Genomic DNA, 19,627 nt, shown 5'->3' on the forward strand with positions numbered 1-19,627 from the left:
AAAGGGTTGACAGCTGGCTAGAGAGGCAAAACACGCAACCAATCTTGGCGATCACGAACGAACCACACCAGCCGGAAGAGCCGTCAGTTATAAGAACCACTATGCAGGGAGATCAACATCAGTCGCACGGGACTCTCACACCGGCGGGAGCTCGACAGGACTTCAAGGAACTTGCGGAGGCCATAACGTCAGCAGTGAGAGCGGGTCAACGACCTAAGTTCATCGAACTACCTATTTTCAATGGTTCGTATCAAGATTGGCTACCTTTTCGCGCCGCTTACTATGAAACGGAAAGTGTGTATAGTACCGTAGAAAACATAAACCGCCTGAGAAGAAATCTTAAAGGAAAAGCCAGGGAAGCAGTTGAGGGTCTGCTTATCACCGACGCTCACCCATCCGAGATAATGCAAGCACTCGAATCTCGATTTGGACGACCAGAGTCAATAGCGATGATGCAAATGGAAGCGCTACGAGTTTTACCACGTCTCACAGAATCGCCCCGCGACATATGTATATTCGCCACGAAAATCTCCAATATCGTCGCTACATTAAAAACCTTAAGCTGTATCAACTACATGTACAACCCGGAAGTGAGCAAGACAATAGTGGACAAGCTGACGCCTACCCTGCGATACAGATTCTTCGACTTCGCCACCGCGGAACCCAAAGAAGACCCAGACTTGATGAAGTTAGACAATTTCCTGAGAAGAGAATCAACGCTATGCAGTCCTTACGCGCTACCTGAGCAAATATCAACACAACCGCCGTTCACCACACAGAAGAGGCCACAGAGAGTTCACAACGTCACGGAAAAACCGTACACACCGAGATGTCCGGTATGCGAATAAACAGGACACTTGGTGACAGAATGTGGACGTTTTAAGAAGATGAATGAAGATGAACGATGGGACATAGCCAAGGCCAAACGACTCTGCTTTCGATGTTTGAGATATAGGAAAGTTACTCACCGTTGTGCTACGAAACAATGCGGCGTGAACGACTGTAAATACACTCATCACGCGCTTCTACACTGTAACAAGAAAGAAGATAAGAAAGAGTCCGAAGCGTCGGAAATCATCACCTCTACGTGGACGCCGAGAAAGAAACAGTCTTTCTTAAAAATCATACCAGTGCAAGTAGAAGGTTCTACAGGTCTAATCAACACCTTCGCGTTAATGGACGACGGCTCTACAGTGACCCTGATCGACAACGACCTAGCCAAGCAAATAGGAGCGACAGGACCCGTCGACCCGTTGAAAATACAGACAATTAGTGACGTCAAAACGTCAGAAATAGCCTCTAGAAGAGTCACATTCTCGATTAGAGGTATGAACGGCTTTGAAGACAGAATACAGGCTCGTACAGTAAGAAACTTCCAAGTGTCGTCGCAACGCGTATCTAGGGAACACATCAAGGCGTGTCAACATCTGAGGGACATACAGGGAGAGTTGACATATGAAGACGTGAAGCCGAAGCTACTGATCGGACAAGACAACTGGCATCTCCTACTGACATCGGAAGTAAGGAAAGGAAACAAAGACCAACCTGTGGCATCTCTCACGTCACTAGGTTGGGTACTCCATGGCAGTTTGCTGAAGCACAAAACCCAGAGCATCGACTTCGTATCCCATATGACCGAAACAAATGAAGACCACATAGAAACCTTAGTAAAGCAGTACTTCGAGATGGACGCGATCTGCCTGAACCCCAAGAGACCTAGATCAGACCCAGAGGAACAAGCTCTTCGAATCCTAGACAACACTACGAAAAAGACTGAAGATGGAAGGTATGAAACAAGTCTGTTATGGCGTAAAGAAGACTACAACTTACCCAACAACTACGAGAACTCCTTGAAGCGTCTACACAACATCGAGAAGAAGATCGATCGAGATCAAGTTTTGAAGACGAAGTACAAGGAACAGATGGAAGCACTCGTACAGAAGGGATACGCAGAACCTGCACCTCGAGAAACAACATCCGGTAAAACCTGGTACTTACCACACTTCGCGGTCATCAACCCCATGAAGCCAGAGAAGTTACGAGTGGTACACGACGCAGCAGCCAAGACGAAAGGAGTGTCTCTCAACGACATGTTACTCAAAGGTCCGGATCTCCTACAGTCTCTACCAGGCGTCGTGATGAAGTTCAGACAACATGCTATAGCCGTCACAGCCGACATCAAGGAAATGTTCATGCAAGTGCAACTACGAGTTCAAGATAGAGATGCGCTACGTTACCTATGGCGAGGAGATAGAAGAGACGACAATCCCCCCGAAGAGTACAGAATGAAGTCACTAATATTCGGCGCGTCGAGCTCACCATCAACAGCGATCTACGTCAAAAACTTGAACGCGAAACAATACGAAGTGTCAAACCCAGAAGCAGCGTTAGCCATCAAAAACAAGCATTACGTGGACGACTACTTGGACAGTTTCGAAACATTGGAAGACGCTATACGTATAACAAAAGACGTGCGACAAATCCATCAAAACGCAAGCTTCGAGTTGAAACAATGGAAGTCGAACTCACCATCACTATTAGCCGCATTAGGAGAACAAGAACAAAGGGAAGATCTCGAGTTATATACGTCGACAGAAACCACAGAACGAGTGTTAGGAGTCATATGGAAGATCACTACAGACGAATTAACGTTCAATCTCAACTTGGCGAGAATTGAACCGCCACTACTGAAAAGGAAGACGCCGACGAAGAGGGAAGCACTCAAGATCGTTATGTCTCTATTCGACCCACTAGGACTCGCATCACCAGTAACTATCAAGGCGAAACAAATACTACAAGAAGTCTGGCGCAGAGGAACGGGCTGGGATGCTGAAATACAAGAGGATCTCACAGAGGAATGGAAGATATGGATGGAACATCTACAAAGACTTCGAGACGTGACCATACCACGGAGATACCTCGGCTACAGCGATGCGACTAAGCTTCAGCTTCATGTCTTCACCGACGCGAGCGAGTCTGCCTACTCAGCGGTCCTATATTGGCGAACGGAGACGCCGAACGGGGACGTAGCAGTGTCACTCATCATGGCTAAAGCGAAGGTAGCACCTCTTAAACTGACGTCGATACCCCGCCTAGAACTACAAGCAGCAGTAATGGGAACCAGAATAGCTGAAACAGTCATAGAAGAACATGAGAAGAAACCCGACAAGAGAGTATTTTGGACAGATAGTCGAACAGTGTTAACTTGGATACGAACGGGATCAAGATCATACAAACCCTTCGTGGCTCACCGTTTAGCAGCGATTGAAGAGAGTACAAAGGTAAACGAATGGCGTTGGATACCAACCAAGATGAACGTAGCCGACGACGCCACTCGAGACGTACCTGTTGCCTTCGACAAGCACCACCGATGGTACAAAGGTCCTGACTTCCTGCTCACCGATGAAGAACTTTGGCCAACAGAGAAGCACAACGAGAAGACGGAAGATTCGACAGAAGAGAAGGTACACCTCACACGCCACAAGGAAGATCTGAAACTAAGTCAAGGTTTACCCGATGTATCACGCTTCTCAGACTGGAATCGACTTCGATACACAACAGCGAGAGTTCTACAGTTCATTCAACTGTGTAGAAACAGGACGGATAACGTCAACTACAAGAGGACAATCAGAAACACAGTGAAGGACCCGAACTGGAATCAAACAACGAAGAGAGAGGTGGTCAAGAAAGCAATTTCCTTACGCAGCTACGACAAGATTATCCCGGTAACAGCTGAAACACTCAAGAAAGCAGAAGAACTTCTCATGTGTGCATCGCAAGTAGAAGCCTTCGCAACAGAAATAGAAGACTTAAAAGACAACAAACCGATCAACAAAGAAAGCCGTCTGCATCACCTAAGCGTCGAGCTAACCAACGACGTCATCAGACTCAGGAGCCGAATCGACGCGATAGGAGCAGCCAACGAAGCCATCAAAAGCCCTATGGTGTTAGACGGAAACCATCCGACCGTAAAGTTGTGGGTCAACTCAGTACATCGACAGTTACATCACGCCGGAGTTGAAGCTACAGTGAACGAGTGCAGACAACAATACTGGGTCATACGCATTCGTCCAGTGACCCGAGCTATACTGAAGAGATGCCTGTTTTGTAGAATGAAGACACAAGTACCGCCACACCCAAGGACCGGAGACCTGCCAGCCTGTCGCCTCGCGCATCATCGACGACCCTTCACGTATACAGGCGTGGACTACTTCGGACCTCTCTCGGTAGCTGTTGGCAGAACAAGACAGAAGAGATACGTCGCAATCTTCACGTGCCTCACCACACGAGCTGTACATCTAGAAATAGCGGGTTCACTCACAACCGACTCCGCTATTATGGCGCTACGCAGGATGATCGCGCGACGTGGGTGTCCAACAGAAATCTGGTCGGACAACGGTACCAACCTGAAGGGAGCAGACAAGGAACTCAGACAAGCAATCGACGCAGGGACATCGCAGGAAGCAGCGAAGAGGACAATCTCCTGGCGCTACATACCCCCCGGTGCACCATTCATGGGCGGCGCATGGGAGAGATTAGTGAGGTCGGTCAAAGTGGCCCTCACAGCGACACTGCACGAGCGAAACCCTACGGAGGAAGTCCTGTCTACTCTACTTAGCGAAGCCGAGTACACCGTGAATAGCCGACCGCTGACTCACGTATTAGTTAGCGCAGAAGACCCTGAAGCTCTCACGCCCAACCACTTCCTATTAGGCGGACCCGGCCGAGTACCACAACCCGGTACATTCACAGAACGAGACGAACTTTCAACATCAAAATGGCGAGCAGCGCAACGACTAGCCGACGTTTTCTGGACGCGGTGGCTGAGAGAATATCTACCGGAACTTCAAAACCGGCGGGAGCCCCACGGACGCGGACCTGCGGTACGAGTCGACGACCTAGTGCAGGTCGTTGACCCCAACCTGCCACGCAACATCTGGCTACGAGGACGTGTGACAGCTGTCTACCCAGGCCCGGACAACATCGTGAGGACCGTGGACATCCTGACCAAAGGAGGAGTTCTTCGCCGACCCGTCCGCAAGCTGGTGATACTGCCGCTCAGGGGAGACGACGCACCCGCACCGACAGAAGATGCGACGACCTCGCACGGCGGGAGAGATGTGCGTGGTGGCGCCACTGAGCACGACACTTAGCATTAAGTTTTAAGAATTGTTATGTTATTTTCTAATATTCGACTGATTGTATTTTTATAAGGTAGATAATAAGACAAGAATTGTAAATATATATACTTTATTTAAGAAATTGTACAGAAATACACTAAAAATTGTTAATTAATGTAAGCGGCTCTCGTCGCAGTCAAGTTTCCTAGTACTGAAGCTTTTGTCCAAAATGTCTTACTGGAATCCTATTGGCTAAAATGCGGGGATTCTAATTGGTCCATTTTTATCGGCCAATAAGAGGGCCTACATTTATTTTGAGGATTTTGTATAAATATGGTGGCCATTTGTACTAGCAACACAGTCCACAGCTAGCATCGAAACAATAAGGATCTGAAAATAAACTTTCTTCAAACCGCAAGAAGTCTTCTTATTTACCGGCACAGCATAATGTACCCAGTACATATTATAATAGTTTAATTCAAGATAAATAGGCTACATATTAATACAATTGATATTAGTAACTAGTATGTCTTATAAATAAGAAGCACAGCAAATTAGTATTGTTTTATCCGATTTGATAAATTATATACAACATTGAAATTGGTCAAATCAAAACACAACAAGCCACAATTAATATTTATTGAATCACAACCATTCAGTTAATTCAGACTTTAAACCATTGTTGTAATACTATTAAACCGTGCCTATCTATTAAATAATGACCAGAAAATATTTAACACACATTTTATTCAATAAGCCGTTCATTTTGAAATACGATTAATGTTGCAGTCGCTTTTTGAATACAGATTATTGAAATTAAATTCGATAAATTGGGCAGTATGTGCTAAAGGGATAATTACATGAGGCTTTTTTGTGTGTACAGTTATGATCGAAAATATTTACACATTGACGCATTCTTATGCCTATTTCTAAATGAAACATAAGAGTTACTATTGTTTTGAATTATCATATAACAAGAAGGCTGAGAACTATTAGTTCATGGCAGAGAGAAATGTTAAAATTGACATGATTTAAAAACAAAAGACTTAAAGATCAGGTATGGATAAGAATGAGGCAAGGGTTTGTAAGGATTGTAGCGTTTTCCTGGCTCTGCTGACTCCTATGGGAAAAGATGTGATTTTATGTGCATATGTATGTACGTATTGATTTAAAGCAAAATATGAAAATACACAAACAATTGACGTTTTGATTCGTAAATATTAGTTTGTTAATGTGATACTGTATTCGTAGTCAAGTTTGTCACCTGTACCAGCATTGTTGGTACATATATAATTTACAGCCATAGACTGAATTGTATGGTTTCTAGGAATATTTGGACAGTGCATTTATTTACATGATTTGCAAAGTCTTAGATAAGAAAAATAGGCCCTTAGGTTTAAAATAAAACTGCTTAATCCACACAATTGATTTAAGAATGTGCTCCACTTCAAAGATACAGTATTTGAAGTGAAGATCGTAGGTACTTTAGGTTTTCTGATTCATACATATTTGTATCTATTACTAACTATGAACGAAGGGTGAGGTGGACGATCAAATGACCTCTAGACTTGCTGCTTATTATCGTTACTTGCCGAGCGTCTCTAGGCGACCGTACCTTTAAGATCACTGTCATTTGTTTATCCCCATACGACTATATCGTCCCCGTAGAGCGAAAAATCACTAACTAACACTTAAGTGATTTTGAGATACGAGGTGTTTTATGTCTTAAATGACAAAAAAAAATATAACTTTTTTCGGAGATTAGTTATCGATGTATGAAAGGTTTATTTTTGAAGATATATTAATTAAGTATATGTTATATGTATTAAACCACGAAAATAGTATATAAATTATTAACTGTAACGGATAATTTGTTTTACCCCAAGGTTTTCCTATTTATCTGTCACTTAGTTACTTTTCACATGTAGTTAGTTAGTTTTCGCATCAGCATTTAAATATTATACTAGTAACTAAAATCAGTTAGTTATTTTAGGAGTAAAACATATTTTACATAACTATGTCTAAATAAAATACCCAACTAAATAGACTTTGCTTATTTATTAATTTATTGCCTAATTTAAAACTAGTGTCCTATCAGTTGAAAAGTTTAACAGTAAAACAACATTCTTAGGCAACATTTCTTGAAAAAAAAACTGTCTTTAAGTATACAAAACCTAATTAAAACATAATGAACAAGAACACGTTACAAAATCATCAACAGAACAGCATTAATGATGTAGCCACATCTTTTTCCTCTTTTTCCTCGAGCTAAGTGACGTCAGGCTCACATAGCCTATCCACCACATCGTTACTAACAGGTAAAGATTCATACCAAGGATAAAGTTCGCTTGGTATGACACCTTTGACACAAAGATTTAACAAATCTTTCCTTACACCCAAGAGAGGAAACCGGCCCGGGCTATAGCCTTTCTAGCCCTAGGGTAAATACACCCCGGCCGGGGTAACCCGGGCCGGTTTCCTCTCTTGGGTCTGCATCTTGTCGTGGTGAGGAGGCTTAGTAGAATTGAAAGGTTGGGGAAACAGTAATCGCGAGTAACAAAAAATTACTGTGCGTGTCCCTCTGTTTGCTGAGGACACAGGTGCGGGACAGGTGAGCCGTCAGTGGGAGGACGGGCTCAGTAGGCACTCACACTGCCCCGAGCTGAGGAAGGGCCAGGCCGCTGCCCTCGTCAACCGTTGGCTATCGTAAATCCGTCCATCCGTGACCGAGGGCCTTGCCTTAACCGGCTGGGTCGCGAGGAGACCACCTCTGTGAAAATCCCGAGTAACTCCAGCAGTGGCGCCCCCTTTAGGGACCTTGCGTGGTCAGAGTTCATTCGCTTTGCGGGGACCCCCGCGCTAGAAAAACCAGACGCAAGCGGCCACTGGGGCACCTCCCGCCCTCCAGTAGTATAAGGGTCACCGGATTATGGGGCCTCTACCTCGGTGGAACGATACTTGCCACCACACTCGCGGGAACTGTTTGGATAATATAAATTTGAAAACGAACCCAAATGATGTAAGTGGGAGAGGCGAGAAGCTCAAACCCGAGGAGATCAGGGGCAAGAAGCCCAGCAGTATTGACTGCATAGCATAGTTGCGGAGTTTCGGAGCACGCCCAGTTTTAGCAAGTGTCAGACAATGATCCTAAGGACAAATTCACCATCCAGCTGGCGGACACTATCCTCACTCACCACTAGGCAGTGGTGGAGGTGGCCGACAAATCCGGTCACCTCAAGGGTGACCCTTATAAAGTCCCTCAAAGACGCTGCCAGGAACATCAAACTGGCAGTGTCGGAGTCGAGCAGGCAGTATGCCACGAAGGAGAATTTGGCGCGTCAGGCCCAAAATTATCGCTTGCAAGAGGAGGTCGATCACATGTCACAGGCACTGCAGCTCACAGGTCTCCGGACCAAGGAGAAGCAGGGTAAACAGCCGCGTCTTACAGTGCAGTGGCTTCCAAACCGCCGTTCACTAAACCGACGGCTGCCAAAGAGTAGCAGTTCGTCGGGAGAAATAGCAAGGCAAGAAAATCAAAATCAAATCATTTATTCATTTAGGTTAAATATTGACACTTATGATAGTCGTTACAATTACTGAATCTACCACTAGCTCGGAAAGGGGGTGGAGCCTTATGAGAAGAGCTAGCAAGAAACTCACGGCCACTCTTTTCAATCGCCAAAAGTTTTACAATGTGGTTGATACAATAATTGATCATGCGAGGAGCTGCCAACAATCAGCGATATTGACTAAACGTCAATTAAGGAAAATGAATATAGTTAGGTTATTTATTAGTCTCTGATCATACCGTATGTTGGGAGCACCTACTAGCATGTGATAATAAGAATATGGGCAGCAAGTGACCAAATTGGTTGTAAACAATAGAAAAGAACATGACAGTTTTATGATTAACATCAAATTGTATGTAACAATATATATGTATTTACAATATTTAGACCTACTGCTACTGAGTTTATACAATTTATGGCAAAGTTCCCTAATTTCAAAGAATCCTAATCAAGCGAGCGACTAATCCCAAGAGCTATTGTCGTTTAGATACTCATCAATTCTGTAATAAAAGAAGAAGGAAGAAGAAGGCGCCCAAACTTAGGGCTCCAGCTGCAGCTGAAGGCGGCAAAAAGCGGTGCGACATATAGAGACGTTATTAGGGACGCAAAGGACAAAATAAACCAAGCCGCCAATGAAATAGTCCGCTTCGGGGTTGCGGCTACGGGAGCTCGAATGTTGAGCTCCCAGGGGTCAGGGACCGGAAAAGCGGATGTCCTGGCCTCTAAATTGAGGGAAGTTATCGGGGAGGACACCTTCCGAGTGTCCAGGCCCACAAAGACCGCGGAACTGAGCATTACAAATCTGGACGACTCAGCCTGCCCAGAGGAGGTGAAGGTCGATTAAAGCCGATTTAATAAATAAAATTGATCAGGACAAAGTAAAAAACTAATTTGTTAAAAATGAAAATAAAGTTTAGTTTTTTTCATTCCTTGATGGGGCGGAAAGCTAGCGGAGCCCAGGGCGCGCCATCTTAAAATACGCCTCTGCGAATGACTGCAATAATGCGCGGGCGCGGCGAGAGTCCTAAGGTCAAAGGGCGTAATATCACTAAGTAGCATCGTATCACGGGACATAGTTACCAACCTTTCATCTAGTAGTGTTTTTGCTGAGTGAAAAGTAGCCAAAACATTTTAATTATAATACTCTAATGTGTTATGTCATCTACACTCAGGGAAAATATTAACCAGAATACTATAGTTAGTTGTCGTTTTTCTTTTAAACGTCTGGTCTTAAATAATATTGCTCGAAAAATAATTAATGGTAGTTAGTTACTTTTCGCACAAAATATCACATACAATAAAATTACTAAGTCACTTTGATGAGTTTTCGCATTACTATTTTTTAAGACATGCCTATAGGGAGTAATGCGGAAAAAGCAGATAAGGAACTTTAATGCGTAAGTATCTTTTTCAACAAAGAAGGGAAAAAGTAATCAGGTGACTTAGTTACTTGTAACTCAACTGTCACAAATCAAATAATGTACTTAATTAAGTCTCGCGATTTACATTTTTCTAAATAATTACGTTATGAATACGAGAGTAAGACAGAAATATGGAGAAAAAATTACTGATTTTATTGGTATTTATAAGTCGATTTTGAACATTTTGTTACTGACTTTTCGTTCTACGGGGACGATATACTCGTAAAAACCTGCAATTGGAGTAAAGTGGCATCATCTGTGTAGTTTTTATTATGATAGGGTCTTGTTGGATTGGAAGTAAATAAAAACGGGCGATTTTGAAAATGATCAGCTGTTCAAAGTTAAATATATCATTAAGAATAGAAAAATCGTTTAAACACACAATTAAGTGTATTACTTATTTTATTATGCTTGTTTATATTAAGTCGGGGAAAAAGTCTTTTCGCATTATAGTATGTTTAAACTTGTAATAAAATCTCTTGGCTTTAAGAATCACAAATGAGTACACGATTCATTAGGTTTCTTTCAGTGAGCTCGTGAGGTACCTAAATATCGAGCTTTTTGTGTAGAGTAAAGATTTTATTACAAGTTCATACATACTATAATGCCTTTATCCCGACCTAATATTTATTATTTTGGTAATATGGTCCATTTAATTACAGTATTTTATCACACGCATTTTATTTAAAATAAACGTCATTCACACGATTAAACAATTCCCAACTGCCCTTTACACAGTTTAAATACATTTACCCTTTTACATTGCATCGACCTGTAACCTCTAACATATACTTTCTCCAACGCATTAAACCTATTCATACTGATATTAATACGATAACGACACCACCTATCCTACGGGTAGGTTAGTTAAGGTCAATAATTGTATGAACAGAAAACAATATGCAAATACTAGCTAATATCATAACAACAGCTGCTATTCCAAGCATAATTGCCCATGTTAATATAATAAAGGACCACATACCACTTTAACGATCCTTTTCAAGCAATAAGCTCAATTCACACAGAAAACGAATGCGGGTCGGGACGAGAGTACGGCGGGTCCACACTGCCCGCGCCCGACCCGTAGCGCGATTCTCTACAGTCGGTACCGCCGATTATTCAAAGTTTGACATTTAAAATGTACTGGCAAAATATTTCCTACTAGCTGACCCGCGCAGCTTCGCTTGTGTTATATAAGGGAGAATGGGTCATAAGTTTACCCGTTTTTGTAACATTTTTTACTGGTACTCTACTCCTATTGGTCGTAGCGTGATGATATAGCCTAAATATGATATGGCCTTCCTCAATGAATGAGCTATCTAACACTGAACTAATTTTTCAAATCGGACCAGTAGTTACTGAAATTAACGCGTTCAAACAAACAAACTCTTCAGCTGTATAATATTAGTATAGAAGTATAGATAACGCCCGTAGAGAATCGAGCTACCGCACACGCTTTGGTATTGTCCATATGAATACAAGTAATAATAAGACCCGCCGTACTCCCGTCCTGGTCCGCGACTGACACGCACCCGTTTTCTATGTGAACCGCGTTTATAGCAGTAGAACGGGATCAAAACCTTTTGGGACGTGAAACTGACAGTAAATGACTAATATACAGAAACAATAACATGCTTAGTAGCATTATTAGGTCCAGTAACATGATCATTGTGTTTCATATTATGATAATGATGCTTAAGGGTTAGAGTAATACGGTAATAAAGAGGCTAACCCCTGATTATTCATGAGGGCCTGAAGTTTGAACACAATGCGTGGATCGCGTCGGGGATGATTGATCATTGTGACAGCGGTCCCCTGTGTAGTTAAGATAGGGTTATGTAACTAAGTAAATAAACACATACATAATATCACGCCTGTTATAGTCGAAGATGTAGGCAGAGATGTATTTAATACGCCCAAGTTTTCCATTAATTAGGGGTTGCCTATTACCGTTTGCCGGGCTGGTTACCAAACTACGAGCTGCTTTTGAGAAATTTTCTAATTTAAATACCAATATGACTTTGCTTAAACTTGGAACCGAACCTAAAATCTCATGACCAGCAGTCGGATACATATGGATACCGTGCCATAGATGCAGTAAATAAACACCTATATGTATATTGTATAACCCTCTATTGGGAAGGTAGAAATCGTTTGCATCTCGATATTTTATGTCCCGAATTGCTACGGTACGTTTGATATGATGTGCAATTAAAAATAAATTATGCTGTTATTATTTTTGGTACTCATTTTTAGCATTGAGATTAAGATAGATTGAACGTTTGAATTATGATTTGTGCACTTATGTTATCATAATAATGATACATGTTTGAAGATGATTTCATATTCGTGATTGTACTAAAGGTCACATATAAATACTTAACATTGAACTCAGGAACTAAACTGTAATTTGTGTTGATATTGTAATGTGCGACGTATTTAGTCATTTAGAACTGGAATACATAGCAATACTAGGACATCATTCCAAATGTGTTGATCCATTAATTATGAATTAACTAACTTCTGTCTGTGAGTTTTACCGCGTGTCTCTACACGTACACTTTCCGAGATGATAGCAAATTTCATAAATACCAGTTTAGTAGGTTAAGCGTGATTAGGGGACAAATTATCCATACCATCGCAATTATAATATTAGTAAGATGTAGATGTAATTTAATTAAAGTTTAAGTCATTCATAACACAAATAAAAATTCAATATACTCTCTAATTCTTTTATTGTAGACATAAAAGGTTCAGAACTGAAGTATAGTCAATAAAATGGACAATAAATGGCAAGTCGTAAAACAACAATTACATCGATCGCTAGTTCTCATTGAATTATAACCACTCAAAGAAACACATTTACAAACTTGTATTATTGTGTGATGGATGTATTCAAGAGAAGAGAGTAACCTTATCATTATAATTTATGGTAGCCGAAGGCTTTTTGCTGATTAAAGTCACTTTTCAACGTACGCTCTTCTGTTACCTACAATTGAAAATATGACGTAGGTAACAAAATAAAACGCTAGTGGTAGATTCAATAATTGTAACGACTATCATAAGTGTCAATATTTAACCTAAATAAATAAATGATTTGATTGTGATTTTGAATTTTCAATTATATATTGTTAATACCAGCATATTATTTTTAATATGGATAATATGAGATGGCGGGCTAACCTGAATATTTCGGAATGAATGTCAGAACTTCAAGACGATGAGGAGATATTGAAGGAAATGGGGGAGGCCTTTGCTTTTGCCAGAAAAAACTCAAAACTAGCTTAGAAAAAAGCTAATGGTGTTTATAAAATCTGTAGTTTCTTTTGATAAGTATCTTATACACTCTGAAATTATATTGTATGCGAAGTGGCAGTTTAGAAAATGTTTTTAAAAATTGTCTTAATTTCATAGTAGGGAACTAAATAGTTTTTACCATAGTCATCATTAATGATACATAAAATATTATGACCACTCTAAATACAGGAATGGAAAAATTATTGCATATATTTGAATCAAATTATTTAAAGCGTCATATTGTGATAGTTTGGACCAATTCTTGTTAAATATTATTGAGCTTAATTTTAGTCACAATAATGTTCAATAAATAATTAGCAAATCATTTAATAAGTCACTAATTGTGACGTTATTGTTTACAATCAACAATATGATATGAATTGATATGATGCACTCATTAAACCTAACAATTTAATTATTTAACGAACACTCGACGGGTACCACTTACTCAATAAAATCAAATATTTGGTTTTATTAAAAATACTTCCTATGTTATATTGGTTTTTGAATGACGATCCTAAAATTTTATTACTGAATTTCGGGCCAATTATTCTATAGCCAGTAACTATAGTTAAGCAATAATATTTATGTTAGTTAATTACCATTTCTCGATTAAAGTTAGGTATGCTAGAAAGGCAAATATGGTTCTCAATAAATTGTATTAATTGACTCAAAAACTTCTCATAATATTTTTGGATGAAATTAACGATCAAATTAGACTCAATTTAACTACTAATTACCTACTTATCTCTCCAAAAAGTCTACTGTTTATCAAAATAAATACCGACTTTCTTGTGACAAGTACGTTGAATAATATAAGGAAAACTCTACAGTTACAAGGGCGACTATGAAAGGCGAGCCCGTAAGTATCTAGTCGCCTTGAAGTCGTGCTACGTAATGTTATATCTTGAAATATTCCCAAAAGTTTCAAATAGCCTCATTACGTCGATATGCTCTATAAAGTTTCAGGTTTTTTGCGTTAAATACTTTTAGACTTTTATCTCGGAGAGTGTCGCCGAATTGAAAATATTTACGCTGAAACTTTTTTCACATGGTCTGAAGAATCAGATTTTTAAGTAATACATTATTTGATTTATAAAGGTTGATCCATAAATGTTTGGTTTATCTTTATTGCTTTATACCGAGTTGTTATCAACGCACGTATGATCCTAAATTCAAAATTTACCTCAATAAAATTGTACCTACTACTAATCACACTAAAATATAAAATAGAGCACGTCGCAAAAGTCACTTGACTTGCAGCTTCTGCTTTATATTTAAATGTACAAGCCGAGCAACAAATCATATAATAAATCCATCTGTCTGATGTAATGCATCGTTGTCTACGGTCGGACAATAGGTGCCTACATTTCGTTTTGCCGCTTGCTTCGGCCCACAGTCATATCGTGAGTGGATTTCCGCATCCACCGAGAACATTGTGCTCTAAATGGCTTCTATACGTCCCCGTGAATAGGACATAATGTAACAAGCTACTTTGTGAATGCTCATGTCAATGCCTCAATGGTAAATGGAATATCTCGTTGTTTTGTAAAAAAAAGTTGGAACCCCTAATGTGATTAGATGAGGTAAAAAATGGACTGGTATTTCGAGCGCGAGAGATTCCAGTATTTATCTTTATCTCACAGCTAGCCGGAGGACCGCAAAAGTCTAACTAAGTTTTCGCGGTCCATTCAGTACACTTCATCTAATTTTTGTAGCCCTAATGAAACTAGATTAGGTTTGTATTGGATATTCCCGTGCATACAGATAAGAAAGTTAGTCAGAGTTCCAGCGACTTGCAAGTGAAAGTTCGTGAAAGGTCTTTATTGTGTTTGCGAGGAAATTCGTTTCCTTTCCATCTTTGTTGAGAACAGTTCTTGGGGGAAATTGTGCTACACTCGGCAGTAAACTTAGTTCTGGGCTTAAAACGCAATCCTTGTCGAGGCACATCAGTTCTGATAAACACGCCGACGGTAAAATAAAAAGACAAGTAATTGCTTAGAGGTCTTGAACGTGTTGTATCGCGCTGGCGTAAGCGTACGAGTCGGAATCTCTCACATCAATTATTTCTCCACGTTCAAGATGGTATTTTTTGCTCTCGCCGACGACGCTGTGCTTTCGAATTATTTATATTTAGTGTTCTCAATGGACTAGATTTGATATACGTACACATACAGGTGAAAGTCTTTTATCTAACTTGAAGTACCTATCTAAGAAATATATCAGCGTTTTACGTCGAAATTGTGGATTGCGGTAATAAAAGCAGAACAACTTACTTAAAGGTTTACGATGTCGTCATTTGAACTAGAAGTGTCGATCACTGATTTTGTTTGATTGATGTGTGGGTAAACGTGGGAGTAAAGCGTATAAAGGCATTGTCTACAGACAGTGTTCTTCTGTCAACTAAGACTAAAAGCCCCTGGTGTACTTCCCGCTCGTCATGTCATTTCATTTAGGAAGCCCGACGAGTGAAAATAAAATGAAGAGTAATAAAAGAAGGACGTGTGACTGAAGACGTACTGCAGATTTACTTTTACGTCAGCCCTCAGGCTGTTTTGCCATTTAAATGGCTACGTGCCGTCACAGATTAATATCAATTCCCCCTTTTATATTTCGCATTAAAATCATCTGAACATTTTTATTAGACGTCGAATGAGTGTTTTAAGTGTTATTGTTTTACGTGTGTATTTCAGATAATACGATCCTTATGTGTTAGCACAATTTTTCATCTTAGGATCTAGACATCACTTTTATAGTGCTAATGTTGCTGAAAATCGAAATTAACACGACACGTCTCCACTACTAAATTGTATCTATTGCTTTTATATTTTTTTAATTCAGCAACAATTAGATAGACAATTACAAAACCTCAGTAAGTTGTTTTCTAGGAAAGAGGCTAAAACGTATTGCAAGAGTCTGCTATATGTAAATAGACGGTATTTCCGTAGTTCACTTACATAGCGTTAGTATCAATTAGATTCAGAAAGTTGAGCTCAACAGGTGCTCCCGATGTTTAATATCGGAAGCAGGTTAGATAAAAGTTTTGCGTTCTCATAAATATTCAAATTACATAAGAAAGATTTTTCGTTTACATTGTGACCGCGACCTACCCAATTTGTAAACATGACTTTATAATTCATATTGTTTTATTGAAATACGTTTACTTAATGAAATTTCAGTAATGCGGGGTTAATTTATTATTCAAATATGTTCTGAAATTCCTTTGCAATTATTGGAATGCTTCATCTGAAGCAGGCACGCCCAATGATCGTGAGGTAACTTCAGTCCGCGTTCAGATAGAATAGAACGGTGTATCTATATTTACAGTAATATAGAACGAAAAATCCCTAAACAGAATAATTTAACCAAGTAGAGGTATGAAATCACAAATGCGCGGTTTATACCTATGAATTTATGAGCCGTCATATCGATATTCAGGTCATAAATAATACCAATACATATTTCTAATGCATTATTTAGATGTCAATTTTATTCACACACTGCACTTTTTAATCAAACGAAATGCGAACGTATCTATTCAACAAATGCGTGTAGGTATTACCTTATCTCGCATTTCCAGTTGGCTACCTAAACCGAATTCGCTCGCAGGATGAATTTGTTAAATGCCTTGCCCCATTTATTTTATTGAGCAATTTAGATGTTTTTTTTTAAATCACACCAAAGTCTTTCTGTAATCATTCTTGGTAAAGATCAAAGCTGGTCGAGCATAATTCATTCAGAGGGCGTTATAATTGAAATTAAATATTTAATTTCGTTATAAATCTTCAATCGGTGAATAAATCAATCTTAATTTACATATCGTACTTTACATCATAACCACAACTCGCAAATTGCAATCGTCTTATTTAATTCTCGTAGTTTCGATGACAAGGCATTTTTTGAACGTGATGAAGTTTGATTGCTTGAGTCATGAGGTCATTCCAATCATCGATTCTAATTATAAAATATTTTTGCAGATCTTATATTCGTTTCATACAAACTACTGGGAATTTGTCTCACCTTTAGGAGATCTAAGTGAAGACAAACGATGAGAATCGCCTCGAGAGTACCACATCTCTATTTAATATAAACCACGTGTGTATATTCTGGAAACCTGCCAGACAGATTCATAATATCGGCGTTAGAATCCATTACACAAGGTATTCCGCCTTACAGAGATAGTCACGTATCTAAAACTACTTTCCTAATACGTGCTCTCTCTAATATAACTGAGCATGGAGTATAAAGTTGTTACTAAAGGTCCTCCCCCGAGCCCTTATCCATCAAAGACAAGGGCTGCGAGTTAAGGGCAACAAGGGTTGATGAAAAATGTTTCCGTATATTAATTAGCTAATCTCACGAACAAAAAACAGTACCTCGTTTAAGGAAAAACAGTATTCAACATATTTAAAGAGATGATTTTCAAAAAGAATATAATTATATAAACTCGCGTTTGTAACAGACTTGGCCCTTTAAAGATTGTTCAATTATAAATAGGAAAGGAAATAATTGTATTTTTGTTTTTTCCGAAAAACGTAATTATATTTTGATTAGTAAATTATTTTCAATTATCTTTATATTTTTGTTCCTTTGCCTCCGTGAAAATTAAATTGAACGTTTTCCTTGTTCAATTATATCGTTGCGATTTTAACAGGAATTTACGTTACTTGCGACTACAATTTGATCATTATATAAATCATTTTTTATTCAAAGTTTATTTTGTAAATGGCATTAAGACAATATCATTTTTCCTACCGAAAAGACTCGCCCATTAGTCTCAGATTATTCAAATAGAATCGACGCGAAGCATATGGGTAAAGAATCAAACATGTACGAATATTGCAATGTGTTCCGTAAACCTTTATGTCTCACATCTCCAGTCACCTTCCTCCTATTAGCATTTTTATAGGCTCTTAAGGGTGCCGTCGTTATCTTGCCTACACGGCATACGCTGAAAGCTACACTAATAAAGGTATGACTGTACCCTTTCTTTTATTTCCACTTGAATATTTTCACAATCTGTATTAGCGATTTTGAGTTTTATTTATAAAAACCAAAGTTCTAGTTTTGGTTTGTGGTCTCCGGTGATATCGCAATTTAAATGACGCCGCTACGAGGAGTGCAAGTCACGGATGGCTATAACATGTCGGACATAAAACCGTATTTACGTCCGAGAAAATATCCAGCTTTCTGGCTTTTAAAAATTTGTAGACTGTGGAATCGTAACAAATGCGGTGATTGTGATTTTGTGTAAAAGCAACGTATTTCGTATATTGCAGTTCTGCGCTTCAAGTTTATGTCGATTACAATAGAATTATTCACGTAGAAACTGCAGACACATTGTTTATATATTTGCCGTTCCAATAACGTTTCAGTGACTGCTCCAGGCTTTTTTTATTGGAACTCACTTCTAGTCCAACGTGTGTGTTCTACGCTACGCAACTTTTATGAATTTTTGATAGTGAGGAAAATATTGGGTATTTTTCGAGCTCGCCTCAGCTCAAAATGAAAAGTCCATGAACTTTTTGTTTGTGCAAACTGTTGAAAACGATGCAAGAAAATGAAATAATTTAAGTGTACAACGAAAAGGAAAATGTTAAGATATGATAAAAATATTTATGCAATTGTTTAAAGCGCTCAGAAACACATTTCCATTTTCCCAGAGGGTCAACTTTCATATTGCTAACATCAGAAAACAGTACGAGCGCACGCGACGAGCTCTTATGTTAATACTATATTTCATTTCAGAAAAATGCAAAGTGAACGTACGAACGTGGCCGTATCATGATATCCATGATTTGAAACGTGTTGGAATTGAGAATAAATTTTAAATTGAAACCGGGTAAGAGGATTACAGGTCTCGGGGGAAATCTGAATGGAGCATCACTATGGAAGATTTCTAGCTTTTTCTTGTGGCTATAAATTTTATATAACTAAGCTATTTACATGCTGGCCTTTCTACCGCAATGGCCACGGACCCAGGGGGCTCCCGTGAGGCTACTATATAACACGGCACTTGCTGAAACACAGATATTTCCTTGTTTATTCGCTAAATTATGTTGTTTTACGAAGCTCTTCGCGCATCGATAGCTATTAACTTAATTACGTTATATGTTCAGTCTTTTTTATATTCATTTGTCTTTGGAAACCGCTTGCATTTTTTCAAACAAGAGGACAACTTGAGCGTTTTGCGGGGTTTGCAAAAAACTAGAACGAAAGA

At 39.4% G+C, this 19,627-nt stretch overlaps 2 protein-coding genes across 3 annotated transcripts in view; one reads left to right on the forward strand and one right to left on the reverse strand.

Annotated features, from left to right (window-relative positions):
- Positions 1-19,627, reverse strand: part of LOC142979472 (monocarboxylate transporter 4-like) — an 80,607-nt gene that overhangs the window by 50,627 nt on the left and 10,353 nt on the right. The window lies entirely within an intron of this gene.
- LOC142979609 (uncharacterized) lies at positions 888-5,322 on the forward strand. The gene has a single exon (XM_076124640.1). The coding sequence runs from the start codon at positions 888-890 to the stop codon at positions 5,151-5,153; it is 4,266 nt and encodes a 1,421-aa protein (XP_075980755.1). The 3' UTR covers positions 5,154-5,322.

This window comes from Anticarsia gemmatalis, chromosome 16 (assembly GCF_050436995.1).
Source record: "Anticarsia gemmatalis isolate Benzon Research Colony breed Stoneville strain chromosome 16, ilAntGemm2 primary, whole genome shotgun sequence".
Taxonomy (NCBI): domain Eukaryota; kingdom Metazoa; phylum Arthropoda; class Insecta; order Lepidoptera; family Erebidae; genus Anticarsia; species Anticarsia gemmatalis.

Coding starts and splice junctions, on each gene's coding strand:
- LOC142979609 (XM_076124640.1), top strand. CDS start 888: ATGAATGAAGATGAACGATGGGACATAGCCAAGGCCAAACGACTCTGC.